This window comes from Mustelus asterias, chromosome 7 (assembly GCF_964213995.1).
Source record: "Mustelus asterias chromosome 7, sMusAst1.hap1.1, whole genome shotgun sequence".
NCBI lineage: Eukaryota > Metazoa > Chordata > Chondrichthyes > Carcharhiniformes > Triakidae > Mustelus > Mustelus asterias.
In genome coordinates, this window is record NC_135807.1 from 139,947,469 (window position 1) to 139,971,767 (window position 24,299).

General features: G+C 51.1%; 1 protein-coding gene across 2 annotated transcripts in view; it reads right to left on the reverse strand.

Moving 5' to 3' along the window:
- The window catches only part of bmper (BMP binding endothelial regulator), an 84,003-nt gene that overhangs the window by 18,944 nt on the left and 40,760 nt on the right, over positions 1-24,299 (reverse strand). The window contains exons 7-12 of one of the 2 annotated variants that reach the window (XM_078216934.1): positions 11,041-11,140; positions 9,251-9,360; positions 7,659-7,796; positions 6,529-6,633; positions 5,211-5,256; positions 3,200-3,526 (exon numbers count right to left, since the gene is read on the reverse strand). In XM_078216934.1, the coding sequence (XP_078073060.1) occupies positions 3,200-3,526; positions 5,211-5,256; positions 6,529-6,633; positions 7,659-7,796; positions 9,251-9,360; positions 11,041-11,140 (826 nt within the window). The remainder of the gene's footprint in view (positions 1-3,199; positions 3,527-5,210; positions 5,257-6,528; positions 6,634-7,658; positions 7,797-9,250; positions 9,361-11,040; positions 11,141-24,299) is intronic. The other variant, XM_078216935.1, reaches the window with a different exon arrangement.

Consider the following 24,299-nt stretch of genomic DNA (forward strand, 5'->3'; position numbering starts at 1 on the left):
TTGGGCACAGGGGGAGTCGGGCACAGGGGGAGTCGGGTACAGGGGGAGTCGGGTACAGGGGGAGTCGGGCACAGGGGGAGTCGGGCACAGGGGGAGTCGGGCACAGGGGGAGTCGGGCACAGGGGGAGTCGGGCACAGGGGGAGTCGGGCACAGGGGGAGTCGGGCACAGGGGGAGTCGGGCACAGGGGGAGTCGGGCACAGGGGGAGTCGGGCACAGGGGGAGTCGGGCACAGGGGGAGTCGGGCACAGGGAGAGTCGGGCACAGGGGGAGTCGGGCACAGGGGGAGTCAGGCACGGGGGGATTTGGGCACGGGGGAGTTGGGCACAGGGGGAGTCGGGCACGGGGGGGGCGGTGGGAGTCAGGCACAGGGGGAGTCAGGCTCGGGGGGAGTCAGGCACAGGGGGAGTCGGGCACGGGGGGGCGGTGGGAGTCAGGCACGGGGGGAGTTGGGCACAGGGGGGCGGTGGGAGTCAGGCACGGGGGGAGTCGGGCACAGGGGGAGTCGGGCACAGGGGGAGTCGGGCACAGGGGGAGTCGGGCACAGGGGGTGTCAGGCACGGGGGGAGTCGGGCACAGGGGGAGTCGGACACAGAGGGAGTCGGGCACAGGGGGAGTCGGGCACAGGGGGTGTCAGGCACGGGGGGAGTCGGGCACAGGGGGTGTCAGGCACAGGGGGAGTCGGGCACAGGGGGTGTCAGGCACGGGGGGAGTCGGGCACAGGGGGAGTCGGGCACAGGGGGTGTCAGGCACGGGGGGAGTCGGGCACAGGGGGTGTCGGGCACGGGGGGAGTCGGGCACGGGGGGAGTCGGGCACGGGGGGAGTCGGGCACGGGGGGAGTCGGGCACAGGGGGAGTCGGGCACAGGGGGAGTCGGGCACAGGGGGAGTCGGGCACAGGGGGAGTCGGGCACAGGGGGAGTCGGGCACAGGGGGAGTCGGGCACAGGGGGAGTCGGGCACAGGGGGAGTCGGGCACAGGGGGAGTCGGGCACAGGGGGAGTCGGGCACAGGGGGAGTCGGGCACAGGGGGAGTCGGGCACAGGGGGAGGCGGGCACAGGGGGAGTCGGGCACAGGGGAAGTCGGGCACAGGGGGAGTCGGGCACAGGGGGAGTCGGGCACAGGGGGAGTCGGGCACAGGGGGAGTCGGGCACAGGGGGAGTCGGGCACAGGGGGAGTCAGGCACAGGGGGAGTCGGGCACAGGGGGAGTCGGGCACAGGGGGAGTCGGGCACAGGGGGAGTCGGGCACAGGGGGAGTCGGGCACAGGGGGAGTCGGGCACAGGGGGAGTCGGGCACAGGGGTCAGGGGCTTATTAGTGGTTCGAGATGGAGAACAATGTTGATTTTTTGCTGAAATCAGTGAACTTCCTGCCCAGTCAGTTGTGGGTTTCTGATTTACTCTGGTGATAAATTTGCTGATGACACCAAGATTGGTGGAGTAGTGGATGAGGTGGAGGGCTGTTGTCGGCTGCAAAGAGACATAAATAAGATGCAAAGCTGGGCTGAAAAATGGCAAATGGAGTTTAACCCTGATAAATGTGAGGTGATTCATTTTGGGAGGACAAATTTAAATGTGGATTACAGGGTCAAAGGTAGGGTTCTGAAGACTGTGGAGGAACAGAGAGATCTTGGGGTCCATATCCACAGATCTCTAAAGGTTGCCACTCAAGTGGATAGAGCCGTGAAGAAGGCCTATAGTGTGCTAGCTTTTATTAACAGGGGGTTTGAGTTTAAGAGCCGTGGGGTTATGCTGCATCTGTACAGGACCTTGGTGAGACCACATTTGGAATATTGTGTGCAGTTCTGGTCACCTCACTATAAGAAGGATGTGGAAGCGCTGGAAAGAGTGCAGAGGAGATTTACCAGGATGCTGCCTGGTTTGGAGGGTAGGTCTTATGAGGAAAGGTTGAGGGAGCTCGGGCTTTTCTCTTTAGAGCAGAGGAGGATGAGAGGCGACTTAATAGAGGTTTATAAAATGATAAAGGGGATAGATAGAGTGGACGTTCAGAGACTATTTCCTCGGGTGAATGTAGCTGTTACTAGGGGGCATAACTATAAGGTTCATGGTGGGAGATATATGAGGGAGGTCTGAGGTAGGTTCTTTACTCAAAGAGTGGTTGGGGTGTGGAATGGACTGCCTGCTGTGATAGTGGAGTCAGACACTTTCGGAACTTTCAAGCGGTTATTGGATAGGCACATAAGAACATAAGAAATAGGAGCAGGAGTAGGCCATCTAGCCCCTCGAGCCTGCCCCGCCATTCAATAAGATCATGGCTGATCTGACGTGGATCAGTACCACTTACCCGCCTGATCCCCATAACCCTTAATTCCCTTACCGATCAGGAATCCATCCATCCGCGCTTTAAACATATTCAGCGAGGTAGCCTCCACCACCTCAGTGGGCAGAGAATTCCAGAGATTCACCACCCTCTGGGAGAAGAAGTTCCTCCTCAACTCTGTCTTAAACCGGGAGCACACCAGGATGATAGGGAGTGGGATAGCTTGATCTTGGTTTCGGACAAAGCTCGGCATTACATCAAGGGCCGAAGGGCCTGTTCTGTGCTGTACTGTTCTATGTTCTATGGTGTGTGAGATATTTTTATATCAGCTCCTGTAACGAGCTCTGAAAAACAATGTTCACTTTCTGATTATTAAAACTAACTGAACATTCGCTTGTGGAATATGAGTGACAGATTTTGAGAAAGGCTTAACTCCTGTAATTCCAGCATTCACATGGGTCAGGGTTTGTGATTCGAGTCCTGGAGGGGAGAGAGGTTTGAACTGAATAAAGACAGAGATTTGTATCGTACCTTTCACCATCCCAAAGGTCAGACAAGGAATTGCACAGCTCCCAGTGTTATTCCTGTTGTAACATCGGGAAAGTCACTCACAGGAATCAGAGAATATGCAACCCATCTGCTGTATGATATTGGCTGATGGATAAACACTGACCAGGGGCTGGGGAACTCCCTGCTCTTCAAAATAGTCCCTTTCGCATCCACCTCTTGAGAAAATGGGGCCTCGATTTAATGTCCCATCTGAAAGACAGCACCTCCAACACTGCAGCACTCCCTCACCTCTCTGAAGTAAGACTTGAACTGATGACCTCCTGACCCTGAGGTGAGAATGTCAGACTGAGAGCTGAAGAACTCCTGGGTGTGAGAGAGTTTTTACACATCAGTAATATTTCCACAGCTCACCTGCTTCTGTCGTGACTTTCAGTAAATAGCCATCTAAGTGGATGGAGAATCGTTGGTTAGTGTAGGGCAGAGAGATCTTTAGACCATCTTTCTTCACGGTCAGGTGCTGTAGGAGGCTGATGTTGCTTCCACTCAGTATCACCTCAATGGACTTGGTCCAGGAGTACGCAAAGGTTCTGCGGGCATCATTCTGCACCAGCACCTGGAAGCTAGCGAGACTGGAGCAATCCTTGGTTAACACGTACTGACAAGTCCCTTGGAAGTTAAACGCTCTCCCGTCAAACGTGTTGTAATGAGGATCACCAAACACAGTGCAGACACCCGACTCTGGGAAAGTTCAAACACAGGATCAGTAAATCTCTGACACACACTGAGCGGGGGAGAGAGGGAAAGAAAATGGGGGAAGAGGAGAACCAGAGAATCCCTACAGTGCAGAAGGAGGCCATTCGGCCCATCAAGTCTGCACTGACTCTCCAAAAGAGCATCTTACCCACTGCCCCCCAGCTGTAATCCCATAATCCTGCGCATTTCCCATGGCCAATCCATCCAACCTACACGTCTCGGGACATTTAAGGGGCAATTTCCCATGGCCAATCCATCTCACCCGCATTGGACAGTGGGGGGAAACCAGAACACCCAGAGGAAACACATGCAGTCACGGGGAGAATGTACAAACTCCACACAGTCACCCGAGATTGGAATTGAACCAGGATCCCTGGCACTGTGAGGCAGCAGTGCTCACCACTGTGCCACCGTGCCCAGCAGGGGAGGAAGGGTTGAATGAGGGGGAGAGGTTTCAAGGAGTAGGAAAGAAGGGCAGAGAGTGGGAGAGAGAGGAGCAGGAGAGGAAGAGAGGGACAAGGGAAAAGGGATTTGGGAAAGCCACATCAGGAGAAGGGGAAGGGACAGGGAGACAGGGGCGGAGAGAGAGGGAAGGGTGGAGGGAGAGAGCCGGGGAGGGGGAGATGAGGCAGGGGAGGACAGAGTCCAGCAGCCGCTGCCACACTGGGTGCACAGTTTCTGCAGTGAATCACAGAAACATAGAAAATAGGAGGAGGAGGCCACTCGGCCCTTAGAGTCTGTTCCAATACTCAGTGTGATCATGGTTAATCTTCAATCTCAACATCATACTCCGGCACTCTCCCCATACTCTTTGAAACTGTTAGTGTCCAGAAATCTATGTTTCCTTCTGTATTCAATGATCTAGCTTCCACAGCCTTCTGTGGTAAAGAATTCCACGGTTCACGACTCTGAGTGAAGGAATTTCTCATGTCAGTCCTAAATAATCTACCCTGTATCCTGAGACTATGACCCCTTGTTCTAGGCACTGCAGCCAGAGGAAAAAACAGCACTGTATCCAGTCTATCCAGCACTGTAGGAATTGAATGTGTTTCAACTAGATCCCCTTTTATTCTTCTAAATTCCAGTGAATACAAGCCCAGTTGACCCAATCTCTCCTCATGACAATCCTGCCATCCCAGGAATCAGTCTGCCCATTCGGCCCATCGACTCTGCAACCTTTGCTGCACTCCCTCTATAACAAGTATATTCTTTCTTAGGTAAGAAGGCCAAAATTGCACACATACCCCAGGTCTCACCTGTACAGCTGCAGTAAGACATCCTTGCTCTTGTACTTAAGTCATCTTGCAACAAAAGTCAACATACCATTTGCTTTCCTAACTGATTGCTATACCTGCTTCCATGTAATCCTTCACCATGTCTCCCTCGGTCAAAACCCCTCTCCATTTTCCACTCCTGTGTAACAATCCCCATGTCCCTCAACTGTCAGTATATTCTCACCTCCCTGTTTTCCCCTCCTCTCCACATTTTCCCTTCCTTTCCCCATGTCCTATCCCTCTCTTACCCCAGTCCCTTCTTTCCTTTCCCCCCTCACCCATCCTACACTCCAACACATCTTCCCACCTGCAGCGCGATAGGGCTGAGGGTGAGTGAGTTTTGATCTTTTCGAGTAGAATTGAGAAGATGATAAGACGGGGAAAAGCTTACTCACTTTCAGTGCATATTGGACAGCAGCCATTCCGGTTGATAATTTTACCCTGTTGGGTGAAACACACTTTGTTTGAGAAAAAGCAAGCTGTGGATTATTTATTAATCAGTTCAGAGTTACAGTTATTTCGACCAATCGCTGCCTAGCTCAGAGAATGAATCTGCTGGTTTAGACAATCCCTAAAGATAATAGAAACTGCAGAAAGAATGTATCCACTCCAGCACTCGAGCAGGACGCACACCTACAACCACTAGTGGAATTCAATGAAATTCAATTTGCAAACAGATTAATGAGTGATGTGAGATTTGGGAATAGTTTACTGAATGATGAGTGGAAATTACTGACTTTGACACAATAGCAACAAGTTTTATGATCTACAAAATGATGAAGGCATAGACAGGGTGGATAGTCAGAGGCTTTTTCCCAGGGTGGAAGTGTCAAGGGGGCACAGGTTCAAGGTGAGAGGGGGAAAGTTTAAGGGAGGTGTGTGGGGGAAGTTCTTCACGAAGAGTGTGGTGGGTGCCTGGAATGTGCTGCCAGAGGAGGTGGTGGAAGCGGACACATTAGCAACATTTAAGTGGCATCTGGATGGGTCCATGAATAGGGAGGGAATAGAGGGATACGGACTGAGTAAGGGCAGAAGATTTCTTTTAGTTTAGGTAGGGCATCATAATTGGCATGGGCTTGGAGGGCCGAAGGGCCTGTTCATGTGTTGTACTTTACTTTGTTCTTTGTTTTCTTCTCAGAAAGATATCTCGGGTCAGTTGGCCAAAGATCAGTGTCTATGTCACTGGTTTAGTGAACTTAAGTTGGACTCAGACTGTGCATTGAGTTTGGGATGGCAGAGCAAGTGTGCAGACACAGCCTGATGGTTTGCAGTGTAATAGTACAACTGAATATATTTAAAAAACAATTAATTTTTCTATTCAATTCGGTGAATTAAATTAAGCATTATCTTATCACCCAGGCAACTTCATTTAATGAGAATTAAACTTCACCCAAAATATAAATCACAATTTTCAGTCCAGCAGCTTTTAAGATTTTGTCTTCATTCTAATAATATAAATTGACATTTAGTTGGTGTTTAGTTGGTGTTTTGTTGGGTTTGTGACTGTTCTGTGCTCGCTGTGTTCTGTAACCATTATTATTCAGCTGTGAGTCACTAGCTTGTTCTGCATTGGTCCATTCCCCGGAACAAGAGAATGTGTGCCAGAGCTAGCACAGTGTCACAGGTCACCGAACCTTTACCGCAGACTGCAGGAACATCCTTTACTTGGGTACATGGTTCAAATACAGATACAACTGTAACCGACTCACTCACCGCAGGACAGCTCTTGATAGGGGAGCATTCCTTCCTCCGACATTCTGTCACCCCCTTCTTACACGCACAGAGTGTACAGTTCATGGACGACCACATTTCCCCATCCTACACAAAGATCAGAGACCATGTGTCATGTGATTTGTACTTTTACACTGAAGAATTTTGCATCCTCCCTCCTATTCTGGGAATTACTGACACCATAACAGTTCTGAAGAATATTCACCCTCAGACGCTCTCCCTGACTTGCGTGGCTAAGTGGGAGTCTCCCTATACCACTGACTGTCACTTCTGATCATGCCAGAGCCAGGGTTAGGGTCTGGTTTAGAGTTAGGGTCAAAATCAGGGCTTGGACTAGGATCAGGATGAGGGCCAGAGTCGGGATGAGGGTCTGGGATAGAGTCAGGATCAGGGCCTGGTTCATCGTGTTTAATTATCTGTGACACACAGCCTGTACTATCTTACAGGGAGAAAGATGAAGAATGCTGGGCAGGACTTGCTGTTTGATGTCTTCTCCCTGAGGGAACTGGGCTAGTTTATTGCTGAAAAGTTTTACCAGACATTCAGAACAAGATTCATGTCAAAACCCAGTGAGTTTAGCATCTGCCCCTCCAAAACCTGGAAAGATTGATTATCGAGGTATTGGCCATTCAGGAGCTCCCAGTCCAATGCCTGTGACCCCCCCTCATTCTCTACATTGGGACACTTTGATTATTTAGATTTCTCCCACAACCAAAGTCTGTGCTCTGAGGAACAGTTTCACAGGGCTGAATGGCCTGTTTATCTCCAATGTTCACCAAGAACACGAGGGGGGGAGGTGGGATGCGGGATGCTGTCCTCCTGGTACAACTGGCACTGAGCCAGGGTTCCATTCCGGTCTCAGGTCACTGTCCGTGTGGAGCCTGCACCTCCTCCCCGTGTCTGCATGGGTTTCCTCTGGGTGCTCCAGTTTCCTCCCACAGTCTGAAAGACCTGCTGATTAGATGCATTGGCCATGCTAAATTCTCCCTCAGTGTACCCGAACAGGCGCCGGAGTGTGGCAACTAGAGAATTTTCACAGTAACTTCATTGTAGCATTAATGTAAGCCTACTTGTGACACCAATAAATAAACTTTAAACTTTATTGAACATACCCTGTAAATTCTGCTGCCAACCCGGCAGATTTTGAGGTTATCGGCGGAGATATAAGAGAGGCATTCCTCACAGCACTGTGCTCTCCCCCAACACGCCCCAGGCAACGAACAACGTTTCTGGCAAATCACAGTGGAATCCTGTAATTGAAAAGAAATCTTTGCAATAAGTTCATCTGTTTAGAGATTCACATCTTGTTCAAAGGAACAGTAAGGATTAGGGTTAGGCGACATTTGGGTGAGGAAATATTAGGGTTAGGGAACGTTAGGTTAGGGTTTGGTTTAGGGAATATTAGGATGAGGGTTAGGATTAGGGAACATTAGGATTAGGGTTAGATTAGAGTTAGGAAACTGTCAGGTTACACCTCTCCCTGTTATTTATTAAAGAAAGTTATATTTTCTTCAGAAAATCAACTTTTATTTCATAAAGGACTTTTTGCTCCATCCATATTTTAAACTAAAATAGCAACAGGTGCTCACTCTCCTCAATCTGGGAGAGATTCGGGGAGAGACATGTGACAGTTCTCAATCTTACACCCAAACTCTAACCAGCTAAACTGAATTTAAATTCTGCTCCCGGAATATCTCTCCCTAATGCTGAACCTCAGAGTCTTTCCCTGATCCCAAATCCTGCATTCTCTCCCTGATCCCAAATTCTGGAGGCTGGAGTCTCTCTCCCAGATCCCGAAGTGTCTCTTCTTGGTCCCAATTCCCAGAATCTCTGCTCCTGATCCAGAATCCCAGTCTTTATCCCAGATCCCGAATTCTGGAGTCTCTCGTCCTGATCCTGAATTCTGGAGTCTATTTCCCAGATCTGGAATTCCACAGTCCCTCTCCATGATCCATAATTCCAGAGTCACTCCCCCAATCCAGAATCCAAGAATCTCTCTTCCAGGTCCAGAATTCCAGAGTCTCTCTCCCAGATCCAGAATCTCTCTCCTGGGTCCGAAATCCTAGAATCCCTCTTCCAGATTCGGAATCCCAGAGTCTCAGAAATTCTCTTCCGGATTTGGAATCCCAGAACCTCTCTTCCGGATTTGGAATCCCAGAATCTCTCTCCTGGGTCCGGAATTCTGGAGTCTCTCTCCCAGATCTGGAATTCCAGAGTCTCTCTCCCAAATCCCATGCCCCTAGTGAATGGTTCGATCTGTCGATGTGACCTTTCCTGTCTGTGGCCCGGCCAATGGGGTTTGGGTTCCAGTTCCGATGCATTGAAGCTGCCTCCATTGAGCTGGTCAACCGGGGGAGGTGGCAATGCCACAAAATCACCCCTAATTGAGGCCTTAACTATCTGAACTTGCTCATTTCCCCCCACCCCCCCTGCCATGCAATCTGATTCCCAGCCTGGGAAATGTCCATGGGGGCGGGAATGTGTGCGGAGCCACTCCTCATTTCCCCCTCCCACTTCTATCCAACGTACCCCGGCCAGCTCCAACCCCAGCTCCACCAGATGGGAAGAATTCAGATCCTGGTCTTTCTCCCTGACCCCTTCAATCCCCCTCGCCCTGACTCCTGGATCAGAGTCAGGTGTACTGAGCAGCAGTTGATGAAGTCTCTAGCTTGTGCAAGTTACAAAGTGAATGTGCTACACGTACCTGACACTCACATATGGTGCAGTTATCTAGCTGGAACACAGTCCCGTCTTCATAAACCTCACTGTGAAACAAGCAGCTCCCAGCAGTCAGGTCAAAGACTCTCCGCTGACCTACAAACAGGGGATTGTGAGAGAGCAGAACCTTCCAGAAATATAGATGGACATTACATTGTCTCATCTGTATCCAGGGAGCACTGAAACAACAGTCTAAAAACAGTCATTAGACAGGATTTACATAAAAACATAGATGATAGCAGCAAGAGGAGACCCTTCGGCCCTGCTCCGCCATTTATTACCAGCATGGCCGATTGTCCAACTCAATAGCCTAATCCTGCTTTTTCTCGATAACCTTTGATCCCATTCGCCCCAAGTGCTATATCCAGCCGCCTCTTGAATGCATTCAATGTTTTGGCATCAACCACTTCCTGTGGGAATGAATTCCACAGGCTCACCAATCTTAGGTGAAGAAATGTCTCCTCATCTCCGTCCTAAATGGTCTACCCTGAATCCTCAGACTGTGACCCCTGGTTCTGGACTCCCCCTCCAGTTGATTTCATCAACTGTACAGTACAGAAAGAGGCCATTTGGCCCATCTGCTGCGTGCTGGTGTTTCTGCTCCACATCAGCCTCCTCCCACCCGCTCGTCATCTTAACCTATCACCATGACCTTCTATTCCTTTCTCTTTTGTGTTTCATAGAAATCATAGAAACCCTACAGTACAGAAAGAGGCCATTCGGCCCATCGAGTCTGCACCGACGCCAATCCCACCCAGGCCCTACCCCCATACCCCTACATATTTTACCCGCTAATCCCTCTAACCTACGCATCCCAGGACACTAAGGGGCAATTTTAGCATGGCCAATCAACCTAACCCGCACATCTTTGGACTGTGGGAGGAAACCGGAGCACCCGGAGGAAACCCACACAGACATGAGGAGAATGTGCAAACTCCACACAGACAGTGACCCGAGCCGGGAATCGAACCCAGGTCCCTGGAGCTGTGAAGCAGCAGTGCTAACCACTGTGCTACCCCAGTGTTTCCCCCAATTTTCTACAGTTTTCCTACAGTTACCCCAATGTTTATCCAGTTTCCCCCTCAATATATCCAAACTATTCTCCCTGTCCACATTCTCCCCACTCCCTGTGGGAGCGAGTCCCACATTCTCCCCACTACCTGTGGGAGCGAGTCCCACATTCTCCCCACTCCCTGTGGGAGCGAGTCCCACATTCTCCCCACTCCCTGTGGGAGCGAGTCCCACATTCTCCCCACTCCCTGTGGGAGCGAGTCCCACATTCTCCCCACTCCCTGTGGGAGCGAGTCCCACACTCTCCCCACTCCCTGTGGGAGCGAGTCCCACATTCTCCCCACTCCCTGTGGGAGCGAGTCCCACACTCTCCCCACTCCCTGTGGGAGCGAGTCCCACATTCTCCCCACTCCCCGTGGGAAGACCTTTCTCCTGAATTCCCCATTAGATTTCTCGGTGACTGTCTGATAGTCATGGTCTGTAGCCTGGTCCACCCCACACGTGGGAACATGTTCTTTATGTCGATCCCATCGAAACCCTTCATAAAATTGAAAGCCCTCAATGAGGTCACTCTTTAGCCCCAGCCTTTCCCGATTATTATTAGCCATTCTGTTCATTGAGATCTACATTTAAAATTAACCCATCAAAATGACCTTAAGATTCAGGATGTTTACGGAGAATGATGGATTATACAGCAGCCTCGATATAAATCCTCCCCTTTCAGAAAGATTGTGTGCGTGTTTCAGGGAAATGGAATTTACTCACCCAAACACTGGGGGCAGCATTTACCCGGTGGCACTTGACTGAGGTACTGGGGGCAGGAGAGGACAGGACACATTTCCCGAGAACAATGCAGTGCGCCGGCCTGTAACAATCAGATCACAGCGTCAGCCATTCCAAACAGTTCATGCCAAATAGTAATGGTCAGAGCAGGAAACTGTCAGGTTCAATCAGTGCTTGAGCCTGGAGTCTGCACAGAGAACCCAAGAGGGATAATGTTGATATCAGAATACACACTCTGATCTCTCTCTGTGCATCGGTGTATGGCTGGGAAGGCTGAAGCTTGGTACAAGTAGATTTTTTTTGTGATTTGCAGATCTCTCAGTGACTTAGAATCAGTAAAACAGATTGGCCATTCGTCCCCTTTGCTGTTTGTGGGAGCTTGTTGTGTACAAACTAAGTGTCACAATCCAGACAAACTATTTCCGGTGAAGGAGGGTCAGTAACCAGAGGGATGGAGATTTAGGATAATTGACAAAAGAACCAGAGGAGGAAATGAAGATTTTCCTACAGAGAGAGTTGTTGTGATCTGGAAGGTGCTGCCTGAAAGGGCGGTGGAAGCAGATTCAACAGAAACTTTCAAAAAGGAACTGGATAAATAATTGAATGGGAAAGTCTTACATGATTATGGGCTGAGAGCAGTGGAGCGGGACTAAATGGCTCTTTCAAAAGGCCAACACAGAAATGATGGGCTGAATGGCCTCCTGTGCTGTAGTATTCTAATATCCTTCCAGCAGTCTGAGAGGATTCTTCACACAGTGAGACTAAGCAACTGTCATTGGTATAAAACGGTATTTGGATTGAAGTGAGGTCATTGTATTTACATCCAAAGGGATGGTGAGTTTATTGAATTGAGTATACACACCAGGACTGGAATTGTACTGCCCGCTCGCCATGGAATCGGAGAGGCCGAGGGGCGGACAATGGGAATGTCCATTAACCTCGAGTGGCAATTTGTGGTCTCGCGTCCTGCCTTAGGTGGACACAGTTTCTGCGCACGGCTCTAAAGCTGAATGACAATCAGAAGAAGCTCCTTTAAGAGCAATAATTCTACACCAGGCAACACTCATTAAAAACTGAAAAGTATCCAAGCTGAACAGGTGATTTCTATCAAATACACTCCAATAAACTTACTACCTTCCTTAAAACAACGTGAGAGAAAGCTGCAGTTGTCCATCTGTAAAGCAGAGAAACTCTTTGACCCTCCGTCAGGCAAAGCATCGCTGCCGGTTAACACAGCAACCAGAAACAACACTGTTCCCACCCTCCCTCTGCCTGTAACCCCCATCCCCCCTCGAAACCATCGCCAAGACAACCAACCCAAAACCACAGGGAGTGGGCAGTGCAGGGTGGATTGGGGAAAAGAATGGGGCAGTAGATGTGGGGGAAATGGAAAATGTTAGAGAGGTTGAGGGAGATGAGGGATGAGGGAGTGGAGGGTGTTAGAGGAGACGGATGAGGACGGTGGGTGAAGGGGAGGAAGGGGAAGGGGGAATTCCAACTTCTCGTTGTTGCCTGAATATCAGGACATTAACATGGCTGCCGACTGTAACTTGCAGCGATTCTGGGAGTGGGTAAGCAGTCAGCCTGTTTCAGACATGTTCGGAGCTACATCAGTTTTACTGTTCCAGTTTAAAGGGGTGAAGGGTTCACTGTGAGCTCGCCAGTTTTAATCATTCTGAGTTTCTGTCCGCAGGGAGCTGCACAGGATGGTTGGAGTGAGTCTGGATGTGCAACGCTCTCCAAGAGCATTAGGGCACGGGACTCCAGAGTTACTGTCAGGAACTTGGACAAGTTCTTCCGTGATTCCTGATATTCCAGTTTAACCATTAGCCAGGATCTACTTATTTACAGAGTGCGAGGTGCCAGTGAACACATACTAAACGGGAGGGTCAGGATTGAGCCAATGAGAGATGAGCTTGTCTAAGATACAGGGAAATTCTCATCTGTTACACTCGAATGAAGTTTCAGTAAAATGCAGAGTGAGAATGAAATGTTTGCTGCAGTTTGTGACGGACTGGATTAGGACAGTGCGTGTTGTTGCTGAGATCACTGCAGGTTGTGACGGACTGGATTAGGACAGTGCGTGTTGTTGCTGAGATCATCACAGTTTGTGACGGACTGGATTAGGACAGTGCGTGTTGTTTCTGAGATCACTGCAGGTTGTGACGGACTGGATTAGGACAGTGCCTGTTGTTGCTGAGATCATCACAGTTTGTGACGGACTGGATTAGGACAGTGCGTGTTGTTGCTGAGATCACCACAGTTTGTGGTGGACTGGGTTAGGACAGTGCGTGTTGTTGCTGAGATCACCACAGTTTGTGACGGACTGGATTAGGACAGTGCGTGTTGTTGCTGAGATCACCACAGTTTGTGACGGACTGGATTAGGATAGTGCGTGTTGTTGCTGAGATCACCACAGTTTGTGACGGACTGGATTAGGACAGTGCGTGTTGTTGCTGAGATCACCACAGTTTGTGACGGACTGGATTAGGATAGTGCGTGTTGTTTCTGAGATCACCACAGTTTGTGGTGGACTGGATTAGGACAGTGCGTGTTGTTTCTGAGATCACCACAGTTTGTGACGGACTGGATTAGGACAGTGCGTGTTGTTGCTGAGATCACTGCAGCTTGTGACGGACTGGATTAGGACAGTGCGTGTTGTTGCTGAGATCACCACAGTTTGTGACGGACTGGATTAGGATAGTGCGTGTTGTTGCTGAGATCACTGCAGCTTGTGACGGACTGGATTAGGACAGTGCGTGTTGTTGCTGAGATCATCACAGGTTGTGACGGACTGGATTAGGACAGTGCGTGTTGTTGCTGAGATCATCACAGTTTGTGACGGACTGGATTAGGACAGTGCGTGTTGTTGCTGAGATCACCACAGTTTGTGACGGACTGGATTAGGATAGTGCGTGTTGTTGCTGAGATCATCACAGGTTGTGACGGACTGGATTAGGATAGTGCGTGTTGTTGCTGAGATCATCACAGGTTGTGACGGACTGGATTAGGACAGTGCGTGTTGTTGCTGAGATCACCACAGTTTGTGACGGACTGGATTAGGACAGTGCGTGTTGTTGCTGAGATCATCACAGTTTGTGACGGACTGGATTAGGACAGTGCGTGTTGTTGCTGAGATCATCACAGGTTGTGACGGACTGGATTAGGACAGTGCGTGTTGTTGCTGAGATCATCACAGTTTGTGACGGACTGGATTAGGACAGTGCGTGTTGTTGCTGAGATCACCACAGTTTGTGACGGACTGGATTAGGACAGTGCGTGTTGTTGCTGAGATCACTGCAGCTTGTGACGGACTGGATTAGGACAGTGCGTGTTGTTGCTGAGATCATCACAGTTTGTGGCGGACTGGATTAGGACAGTGCGTGTTGTTGCTGAGATCACCACAGTTTGTGACGGACTGGATTAGGACAGTGCGTGTTGTTGCTGAGATCACTGCAGCTTGTGACGGACTGGATTAGGACAGTGCGTGTTGTTGCTGAGATCACCACAGTTTGTGACGGACTGGATTAGGACAGTGCGTGTTGTTGCTGAGATCATCACAGTTTGTGGTGGACTGGATTAGGACAGTGCGTGTTGTTGCTGAGATCACTGCAGCTTGTGACGGACTGGATTAGGACAGTGCGTGTTGTTGCTGAGATCACTGCAGCTTGTGACGGACTGGATTAGGACAGTGCGTGTTGTTGCTGAGATCACCACAGTTTGTGACGGACTGGGTTAGGACAGTGCGTGTTGTTGCTGAGATCACTGCAGCTTGTGACGGACTGGATTAGGACAGTGCGTGTTGTTGCTGAGATCACTGCAGCTTGTGACGGACTGGATTAGGACAGTGCGTGTTGTTGCTGAGATCACTGCAGGTTGTGACGGACTGGATTAGGACAGTGCGTGTTGTTGCTGAGATCACCACAGTTTGTGACGGACTGGATTAGGACAGTGCGTGTTGTTGCTGAGATCATCACAGTTTGTGACGGACTGGATTAGGACAGTGCGTGTTGTTGCTGAGATCACTGCAGCTTGTGACGGACTGGATTAGGACAGTGCGTGTTGTTGCTGAGATCACCACAGTTTGTGGTGGACTGGATTAGGACAGTGCGTGTTGTTGCTGAGATCACTGCAGCTTGTGACGGACTGGATTAGGACAGTGCGTGTTGTTGCTGAGATCACCACAGTTTGTGACGGACTGGGTTAGGACAGTGCGTGTTGTTGCTGAGATCACTGCAGCTTGTGACGGACTGGATTAGGACAGTGCGTGTTGTTGCTGAGATCACTGCAGGTTGTGACGGACTGGATTAGGACAGTGCGTGTTGTTGCTGAGATCACTGCAGGTTGTGACGGACTGGATTAGGACAGTGCGTGTTGTTGCTGAGATCATCACAGTTTGTGACGGACTGGATTAGGACAGTGCGTGTTGTTTCTGAGATCACCACAGTTTGTGACAGACTGGATTAGGACAGTGCGTGTTGTTGCTGAGATCATCACAGTTTGTGACGGACTGGGTTAGGACAGTGCGTGTTGTTGCTGAGATCATCACAGTTTGTGACGGACTGGGTTAGGACAGTGCGTGTTGTTGCTGAGATCACCACAGTTTGTGACAGACTGGATTAGGACAGTGCGTGTTGTTGCTGAGATCATCACAGTTTGTGGTGGACTGGATTAGGACAGTGCGTGTTGTTGCTGAGATCACTGCAGCTTGTGACGGACTGGATTAGGACAGTGCGTGTTGTTGCTGAGATCATCACAGTTTGTGGTGGACTGGATTAGGACAGTGCGTGTTGTTGCTGAGATCACCACAGTTTGTGACAGACTGGATTAGGACAGTGCGTGTTGTTGCTGAGATCATCACAGGTTGTGGTGGACTGGATTAGGACAGTGCGTGTTGTTGCTGAGATCACTGCAGCTTGTGACGGACTGGATTAGGACAGTGCGTGTTGTTGCTGAGATCATCACAGTTTGTGACGGACTGGATTAGGACAGTGCGTGTTGTTGCTGAGATCACCACAGTTTGTGACGGACTGGATTAGGACAGTGCGTGTTGTTGCTGAGATCATCACAGTTTGTGGCGGACTGGATTAGGACAGTGCGTGTTGTTGCTGAGATCACTGCAGCTTGTGACGGACTGGATTAGGACAGTGCGTGTTGTTGCTGAGATCATCACAGTTTGTGGCGGACTGGATTAGGACAGTGCGTGTTGTTGCTGAGATCACCACAGTTTGTGGCGGACTGGATTAGGACAGTGCGTGTTGTTGCTGAGATCACTGCAGCTTGTGGTGGACTGGGTTAGGACAGTGCGTGTTGTTGCTGAGATCACTGCAGCTTGTGACGGACTGGATTAGGACAGTGCGTGTTGTTGCTGAGATCACCACAGTTTGTGACGGACTGGATTAGGACAGTGCGTGTTGTTGCTGAGATCATCACAGTTTGTGGTGGACTGGATTAGGACAGTGCGTGTTGTTGCTGAGATCACTGCAGCTTGTGACGGACTGGATTAGGACAGTGCGTGTTGTTGCTGAGATCACCACAGTTTGTGACGGACTGGATTAGGACAGTGCGTGTTGTTGCTGAGATCATCACAGTTTGTGGTGGACTGGATTAGGACAGTGCGTGTTGTTGCTGAGATCACTGCAGCTTGTGACGGACTGGATTAGGACAGTGCGTGTTGTTGCTGAGATCACCACAGTTTGTGACGGACTGGATTAGGACAGTGCGTGTTGTTGCTGAGATCACCACAGTTTGTGGTGGACTGGGTTAGGACAGTGCGTGTTGTTGCTGAGATCACTGCAGGTTGTGACGGACTGGATTAGGACAGTGCGTGTTGTTGCTGAGATCATCACAGTTTGTGGTGGACTGGGTTAGGACAGTGCGTGTTGTTGCTGAGATCACTGCAGGTTGTGACAGACTGGATTAGGACAGTGCGTGTTGTTGCTGAGATCATCACAGTTTGTGGTGGACTGGGTTAGGACAGTGCGTGTTGTTGCTGAGATCACCACAGTTTGTGACAGACTGGATTAGGACAGTGCGTGTTGTTGCTGAGATCATCACAGGTTGTGGTGGACTGGATTAGGACAGTGCGTGTTGTTGCTGAGATCACTGCAGCTTGTGACGGACTGGATTAGGACAGTGCGTGTTGTTGCTGAGATCATCACAGTTTGTGACGGACTGGATTAGGACAGTGCGTGTTGTTTCTGAGATCACTGCAGCTTGTGGTGGACTGGGTTAGGACAGTGCGTGTTGTTGCTGAGATCACCACAGTTTGTGACAGACTGGGTTAGGACAGTGCGTGTTGTTGCTGAGATCACCACAGTTTGTGACAGACTGGATTAGGACAGTGCGTGTTGTTGCTGAGATCACTGCAGGTTGTGACGGACTGGATTAGGACAGTGCGTGTTGTTGCTGAGATCACCACAGTTTGTGGCGGACTGGATTAGGACAGTGCGTGTTGTTGCTGAGATCACCACAGTTTGTGACAGACTGGATTAGGACAGTGCGTGTTGTTGCTGAGATCACCACAGTTTGTGGTGGACTGGATTAGGACAGTGCGTGTTGTTTCTGAGATCACTGCAGCTTGTGACGGACTGGATTAGGACAGTGCGTGTTGTTTCTGAGATCACTGCAGCTTGTGACGGACTGGATTAGGACAGTGCGTGTTGTTTCTGAGATCACCACAGTTTGTGACGGACTGGATTAGGACAGTGCGTGTTGTTTCTGAGATCACTGCAGCTTGTGACGGACTGGGTTAGGACAGTGCGTGTTGTTGCTGAGATCACCACAGTTTGTGACAGACTGGATTAGGACAGTGCGTGTTGTTGCTGAGATCACCACAGTTTGTGGTGGACTGGATTAGGACAGTGCGTGTTGTTTCTGAGATCACTGCAGCTTGTGACGGACTGGATTAGGACAGTGCGTGTTGTTTCTGAGATCACTGCAGCTTGTGACGGACTGGATTAGGACAGTGCGTGTTGTTTCTGAGATCACTGCAGCTTGTGACGGACTGGATTAGGACAGTGCGTGTTGTTTCTGAGATCACCACAGTTTGTGACGGACTGGATTAGGACAGTGCGTGTTGTTTCTGAGATCACTGCAGCTTGTGACGGACTGGATTAGGACAGTGCGTGTTGTTTCTGAGATCACCACAGTTTGTGACGGACTGGATTAGGACAGTGCGTGTTGTTTCTGAGATCATCACAGTTTGTGGTGGACTGGATTAGGACAGTGCGTGTTGTTGCTGAGATCACTGCAGCTTGTGACGGACTGGATTAGGACAGTGCGTGTTGTTGCTGAGATCACCACAGTTTGTGACGGACTGGATTAGGACAGTGCGTGTTGTTGCTGAGATCACTGCAGCTTGTGACGGACTGGATTAGGACAGTGCGTGTTGTTGCTGAGATCATCACAGTTTGTGACGGACTGGGTTAGGACAGTGCGTGTTGTTGCTGAGATCACCACAGTTTGTGACGGACTGGATTAGGACAGTGCGTGTTGTTTCTGAGATCACCACAGTTTGTGGTGGACTGGATTAGGACAGTGCGTGTTGTTGCTGAGATCACTGCAGGTTGTGACGGACTGGATTAGGACAGTGCGTGTTGTTGCTGAGATCACTGCAGGTTGTGACGGACTGGATTAGGACAGTGCGTGTTGTTGCTGAGATCACCACAGTTTGTGACGGACTGGATTAGGACAGTGCGTGTTGTTTCTGAGATCACTGCAGGTTGTGACGGACTGGATTAGGACAGTGCGTGTTGTTGCTGAGATCACCACAGTTTGTGGTGGACTGGATTAGGACAGTGCGTGTTGTTTCTGAGATCATCACAGTTTGTGACGGACTGGATTAGGACAGTGCGTGTTGTTGCTGAGATCACCACAGTTTGTGGTGGACTGGGTTAGGACAGTGCGTGTTGTTGCTGAGATCATCACAGTTTGTGGTGGACTGGATTAGGACAGTGCGTGTTGTTGCTGAGATCACTGCAGGTTGTGACGGACTGGATTAGGACAGTGCCTGTTATTTCTGAGATCATCACAGTTTGTGGTGGACTGGATTAGGACAGTGCGTGTTGTTGCTGAGATCATCACAGTTTGTGGTGGACTGGATTAGGACAGTGCGTGTTGTTGCTGAGATCACTGCAGCTTGTGACGGACTGGGTTAGGACAGTGCGTGTTGTTGCTGAGATCATCACAGTTTGTGGTGGACTGGATTAGGACAGTGCGTGTTGTTGCTGAGATCACTGCAGGTTGTGACGGACTGGATTAGGACAGTGCGTGTTGTTTCTGAGATCACCACAGTTTGTGACGGACTGGATTAGGACAGTGCGTGTTGTTTATGAGATCACCACAGTTTGTGGTGGACTGGGTTAGGACAGTGCGTGTTGTTGCTGAGATCATCACAGTTTGTGGTGGACTGGATTAGGACAGTGCGTGTTGTTGCTGAGATCATCACAGTTTGTGGTGGACTGGATTAGGACTGTGCGTGTTGTTGCTGAGATCACTGCAGGTTGTGACGGACTGGATTAGGACAGTGCGTGTTGTTTCTGAGATCACCACAGTTTGTGACGGACTGGATTAGGACAGTGCGTGTTGTTGCTGAGATCACTGCAGCTTGTGACGGACTGGATTAGGACAGTGCGTGTTGTTGCTGAGATCACCACAGTTTGTGACGGACTGGATTAGGACAGTGCGTGTTGTTGCTGAGATCACTGCAGCTTGTGACGGACTGGATTAGGACAGTGCGTGTTGTTGCTGAGATCATCACAGTTTGTGACGGACTGGGTTAGGACAGTGCGTGTTGTTGCTGAGATCACCACAGTTTGTGACGGACTGGATTAGGACAGTGCGTGTTGTTTCTGAGATCACCACAGTTTGTGGTGGACTGGATTAGGACAGTGCGTGTTGTTGCTGAGATCACTGCAGGTTGTGACGGACTGGATTAGGACAGTGCGTGTTGTTGCTGAGATCACTGCAGGTTGTGACGGACTGGATTAGGACAGTGCGTGTTGTTGCTGAGATCACCACAGTTTGTGACGGACTGGATTAGGACAGTGCGTGTTGTTTCTGAGATCACTGCAGGTTGTGACGGACTGGATTAGGACAGTGCGTGTTGTTGCTGAGATCACCACAGTTTGTGGTGGACTGGATTAGGACAGTGCGTGTTGTTTCTGAGATCATCACAGTTTGTGACGGACTGGATTAGGACAGTGCGTGTTGTTGCTGAGATCACCACAGTTTGTGGTGGACTGGGTTAGGACAGTGCGTGTTGTTGCTGAGATCATCACAGTTTGTGGTGGACTGGATTAGGACAGTGCGTGTTGTTGCTGAGATCACTGCAGGTTGTGACGGACTGGATTAGGACAGTGCCTGTTATTTCTGAGATCATCACAGTTTGTGGTGGACTGGATTAGGACAGTGCGTGTTGTTGCTGAGATCATCACAGTTTGTGGTGGACTGGATTAGGACAGTGCGTGTTGTTGCTGAGATCATCACAGTTTGTGACGGACTGGATTAGGACAGTGCGTGTTGTTGCTGAGATCATCACAGTTTGTGGTGGACTGGATTAGGACAGTGCGTGTTGTTGCTGAGATCACTGCAGGTTGTGACGGACTGGATTAGGACAGTGCGTGTTGTTTCTGAGATCACCACAGTTTGTGACGGACTGGATTAGGACAGTGCGTGTTGTTTCTGAGATCACCACAGTTTGTGGTGGACTGGGTTAGGACAGTGCGTGTTGTTGCTGAGATCATCACAGTTTGTGGTGGACTGGGTTAGGACAGTGCGTGTTGTTGCTGAGATCACCACAGTTTGTGACGGACTGGATTAGGACAGTGCGTGTTGTTGCTGAGATCACCACAGTTTGTGACGGACTGGATTAGGACAGTGCGTGTTGTTGCTGAGATCATCACAGTTTGTGGTGGACTGGATTAGGACAGTGCGTGTTGTTGCTGAGATCACCACAGTTTGTGGTGGACTGGGTTAGGACAGTGCGTGTTGTTGCTGAGATCATCACAGTTTGTGGTGGACTGGATTAGGACAGTGCGTGTTGTTGCTGAGATCACCACAGTTTGTGGTGGACTGGGTTAGGACAGTGCGTGTTGTTTCTGAGATCACCACAGTTTGTGACGGACTGGATTAGGACAGTGCGTGTTGTTGCTGAGATCACCACAGTTTGTGACGGACTGGATTAGGACAGTGCGTGTTGTTTCTGAGATCACCACAGTTTGTGACGGACTGGATTAGGACAGTGCATGTTGTTGCTGAGATCACCACAGTTTGTGGCGGACTGGATTAGGACAGTGCGTGTTGTTTCTGAGATCACCACAGTTTGTGGCGGACTGGATTAGGACAGTGCGTGTTGTTTCTGAGATCACCACAGTTTGTGGCGGACTGGATTAGGACAGTGCGTGTTGTTTCTGAGATCACCACTGTTTGTGGCGGACTGGATTAGGACAGTGCGTGTTGTTTCTGAGATCACCGTTATTAAATACACAGAAACTGCAGCTGATATTCTGAACGTTTCAGATGTTGAAAATATTTCTTCCCAGGGCCATCAAACTTTACTGTTGGAAAATTCAAACATATCCCTGTGACAACTGGACTCAGAAACGAGGTGGATGAAGCTTCTGAACAAGGCACTGGTCAGGATTCTCATATCCCATCCACATCAATCCATTGGCGGAAAATCCCTCCCGCTAAAACTGCTCTCCCGAATGGGTGAAAGGCAAATCATTCCGTGGCAAGTGTAGCTTTCGGTAAAATCACAGAGCAAAATGGCTCAGGTAATGAGGAGGGAGAGAAGGGAGGGAGAGTGAGGGGGGGTTGATGGGGGAAGGGAGTGTGAGGGGAGATGGAGAGTGAGGGGGGTGGAGGGGAGGGGCCACAAAAAGGGAGGCTACAGCTGACATCAAGAGTCAAAACATCAGAAGCCCGAGAGTGCAGAATGCGCAAGAAGAAACTTTTTTTAAAAAGCAGAGCAAAAAGGGGACATGAAAGGATACTGGCAGGTAAAATAAAGGAAAATCCTCATTTGTTTTACACGTACATTAAGGGTAAGAGGATAAGTAGGGATAAGTAATCGCGCGCATTAATGACCACTTGTGTGTAAGTAACTTGTGTGTGGAGCCGGAGGATGGATGTTGGGTTCGAAATGAATACTCTGTGTTGGTGCTCACTAGCGAGAGAGACAATGTGGGTATAAAAATCAGGCAGAAGGACGATGATACAATTAAAGACATTAACATAGACAGAGAGGAGATTGTGAGTGGCCGACAGGCTCAAAAGTAGATAAATCTCCAGGGCCGGATGAAATGTATCCCAGGCTGTTGAGTGAAGCAAGGGACGAAATAGCAGGGGCACTGGCAACAATTTCCAATTCCTCTCTGGCCACAGGAAGGATGTTTGAGGACTGGAGGACAGCCAATGTGGTACTGTTATTTAAGAAGAGAGGACGGGATAAGCCAGGAAGCTACAGGCCAGACAGTCGAACCTTAGCGATGGGGAAACTATTGGAAACAATTCTGAGGAACAGAATTAATCTACATTTGGAGAGGCGGGGATTATTCAGGAAAAGTCAGCATGGTTTTGTTAAAGGGAGGTCATGTCTGACCAACTAGAGTGAATTTTTCCCCTTCAAATATTTATCCAATTCCTTTTCGAAAGCACAATGAATGGGAATCAAGAAGAATGGGCGTTGAGGATGAATAGGCATCAAGGAGGTGCAGATGGATATTTCCATGGACAAATGGGATCGAGGGGGACGGGGGATCGAGGTGGGGGCCGGGGGATCGAGGGGGGATCAAGGGGGGGACAGGGGGATCGAGGGGGGGCAGGGGGATCGAGGGGGGGGCAGGAGGATCGAGGGGGGGCAGGGGGATCAAGGGGGGTTCGAGGAGGGGGGGGCGGGGTGATTGGGGAGGTAGGGGGATCGAGGGGGGATCAACGGGGTGAGGGGGCGGGGCAATCAGGAGGGTGGGGGGATCGAGGGGCAGCGGGGGGATCGAGTGGGGGTGGGGAGATCGAGGGGGGAGCGGGGGAATCGGGGGGGTAAGGGGGAACGAGGGGGGGCAGGGGGAATGAGGGGGGCGGGGGAAACGAGGGGGTCCGGGGGGAAGGAGGGGGGAGCGAGGGGAACGAAGGGGGGCAGGGGGAAAGAGGGGGCGGGGGAACGAGGGGGGGGCAGGGGAAACGATGGGGGGCGGGGGATCGGGAGGGGCAGGAGGATTGAGGGGGGCGGGGAGATCGAGTGGGGGATCGGGGGGGGGGGCGGAGAGATCGAGCGGAGGATCGAGGGGACGGGGGGATCGACGGGTGGGCGGGTGGATTGAAGGATGGGCAGGGGGATCCAGGGGTGGGCAGGGGGATTGAGGGGGGTGGGGGGATCGAAGTGGGAGCGGGGGAATCGAGGGGGAGTGGGGGGATCGAGGAGGGATCGAGGGCTCGAGGAGGGAGCGGGGAGATTGAGGGGGGAGCGGGGAGTTCGAGAGGGGAGCGGGGAGATCGAGGGGGGAGCGGGGAGATCGAGGAGGGAGCAGGGAGATCGAGGGGGAGCGGGGAGATCGAGGGGGAGCGGGGAGATCGAGGGGGGAGCGGGGAGATCGAGGGGGGAGCGGGGAGATCGAGGTGGGAGCGGGGAGATCGAGGTGGGAGCGGGGAGATCGAGGGGGGAGCGGGGAGATCGAGGGGGAGCGGGGAGATCGAGGAGGGAGCGGGGAGATCGAGGTGGGAGCGGGGAGATCGAGGGGGGAGCGGGGAGATCGAGGGGGGAGCGGGGAGATCGAGGGGGGAGCGGGGAGATCGAGGGGGGAGCGGGGAGATTGAGGAGGAAGCGGGGAGATTGAGGTGGGAGCGGGGAGATCGAGGGGGAGTGGGGGGATCGAGGGGGGAGCGGGGAGATCGAAGGGGGAGCGGGGAGATCGAGGGGGGAGCGGGGAGATTGTGGGGGGAGCGGGGAGATTGTGGGGGGCAGGGGGATCGATGGGGGGCAGGGGGATTGAGGGGTGTGGGGGGATCAAGAGGGTCGTGGGGATTGGGGGAACAGTGGGATGGAGGGGACCGGGGGGATGGAGGGAGGGTGGGGGGATCGAGGGGGAGGTGAGGGGATTGAGGCGGGGCAGGGGGATCGGGGGGATCGAGGGGGGGGTGGGGGGAACGAGGGGGGCGGGGGGGATTGAGAGGGATGTGGGGATCAAGGGGATCACTGTATACAGTGCCACGTGTGTAGCACGTATGTTCTAGAAGTGTCA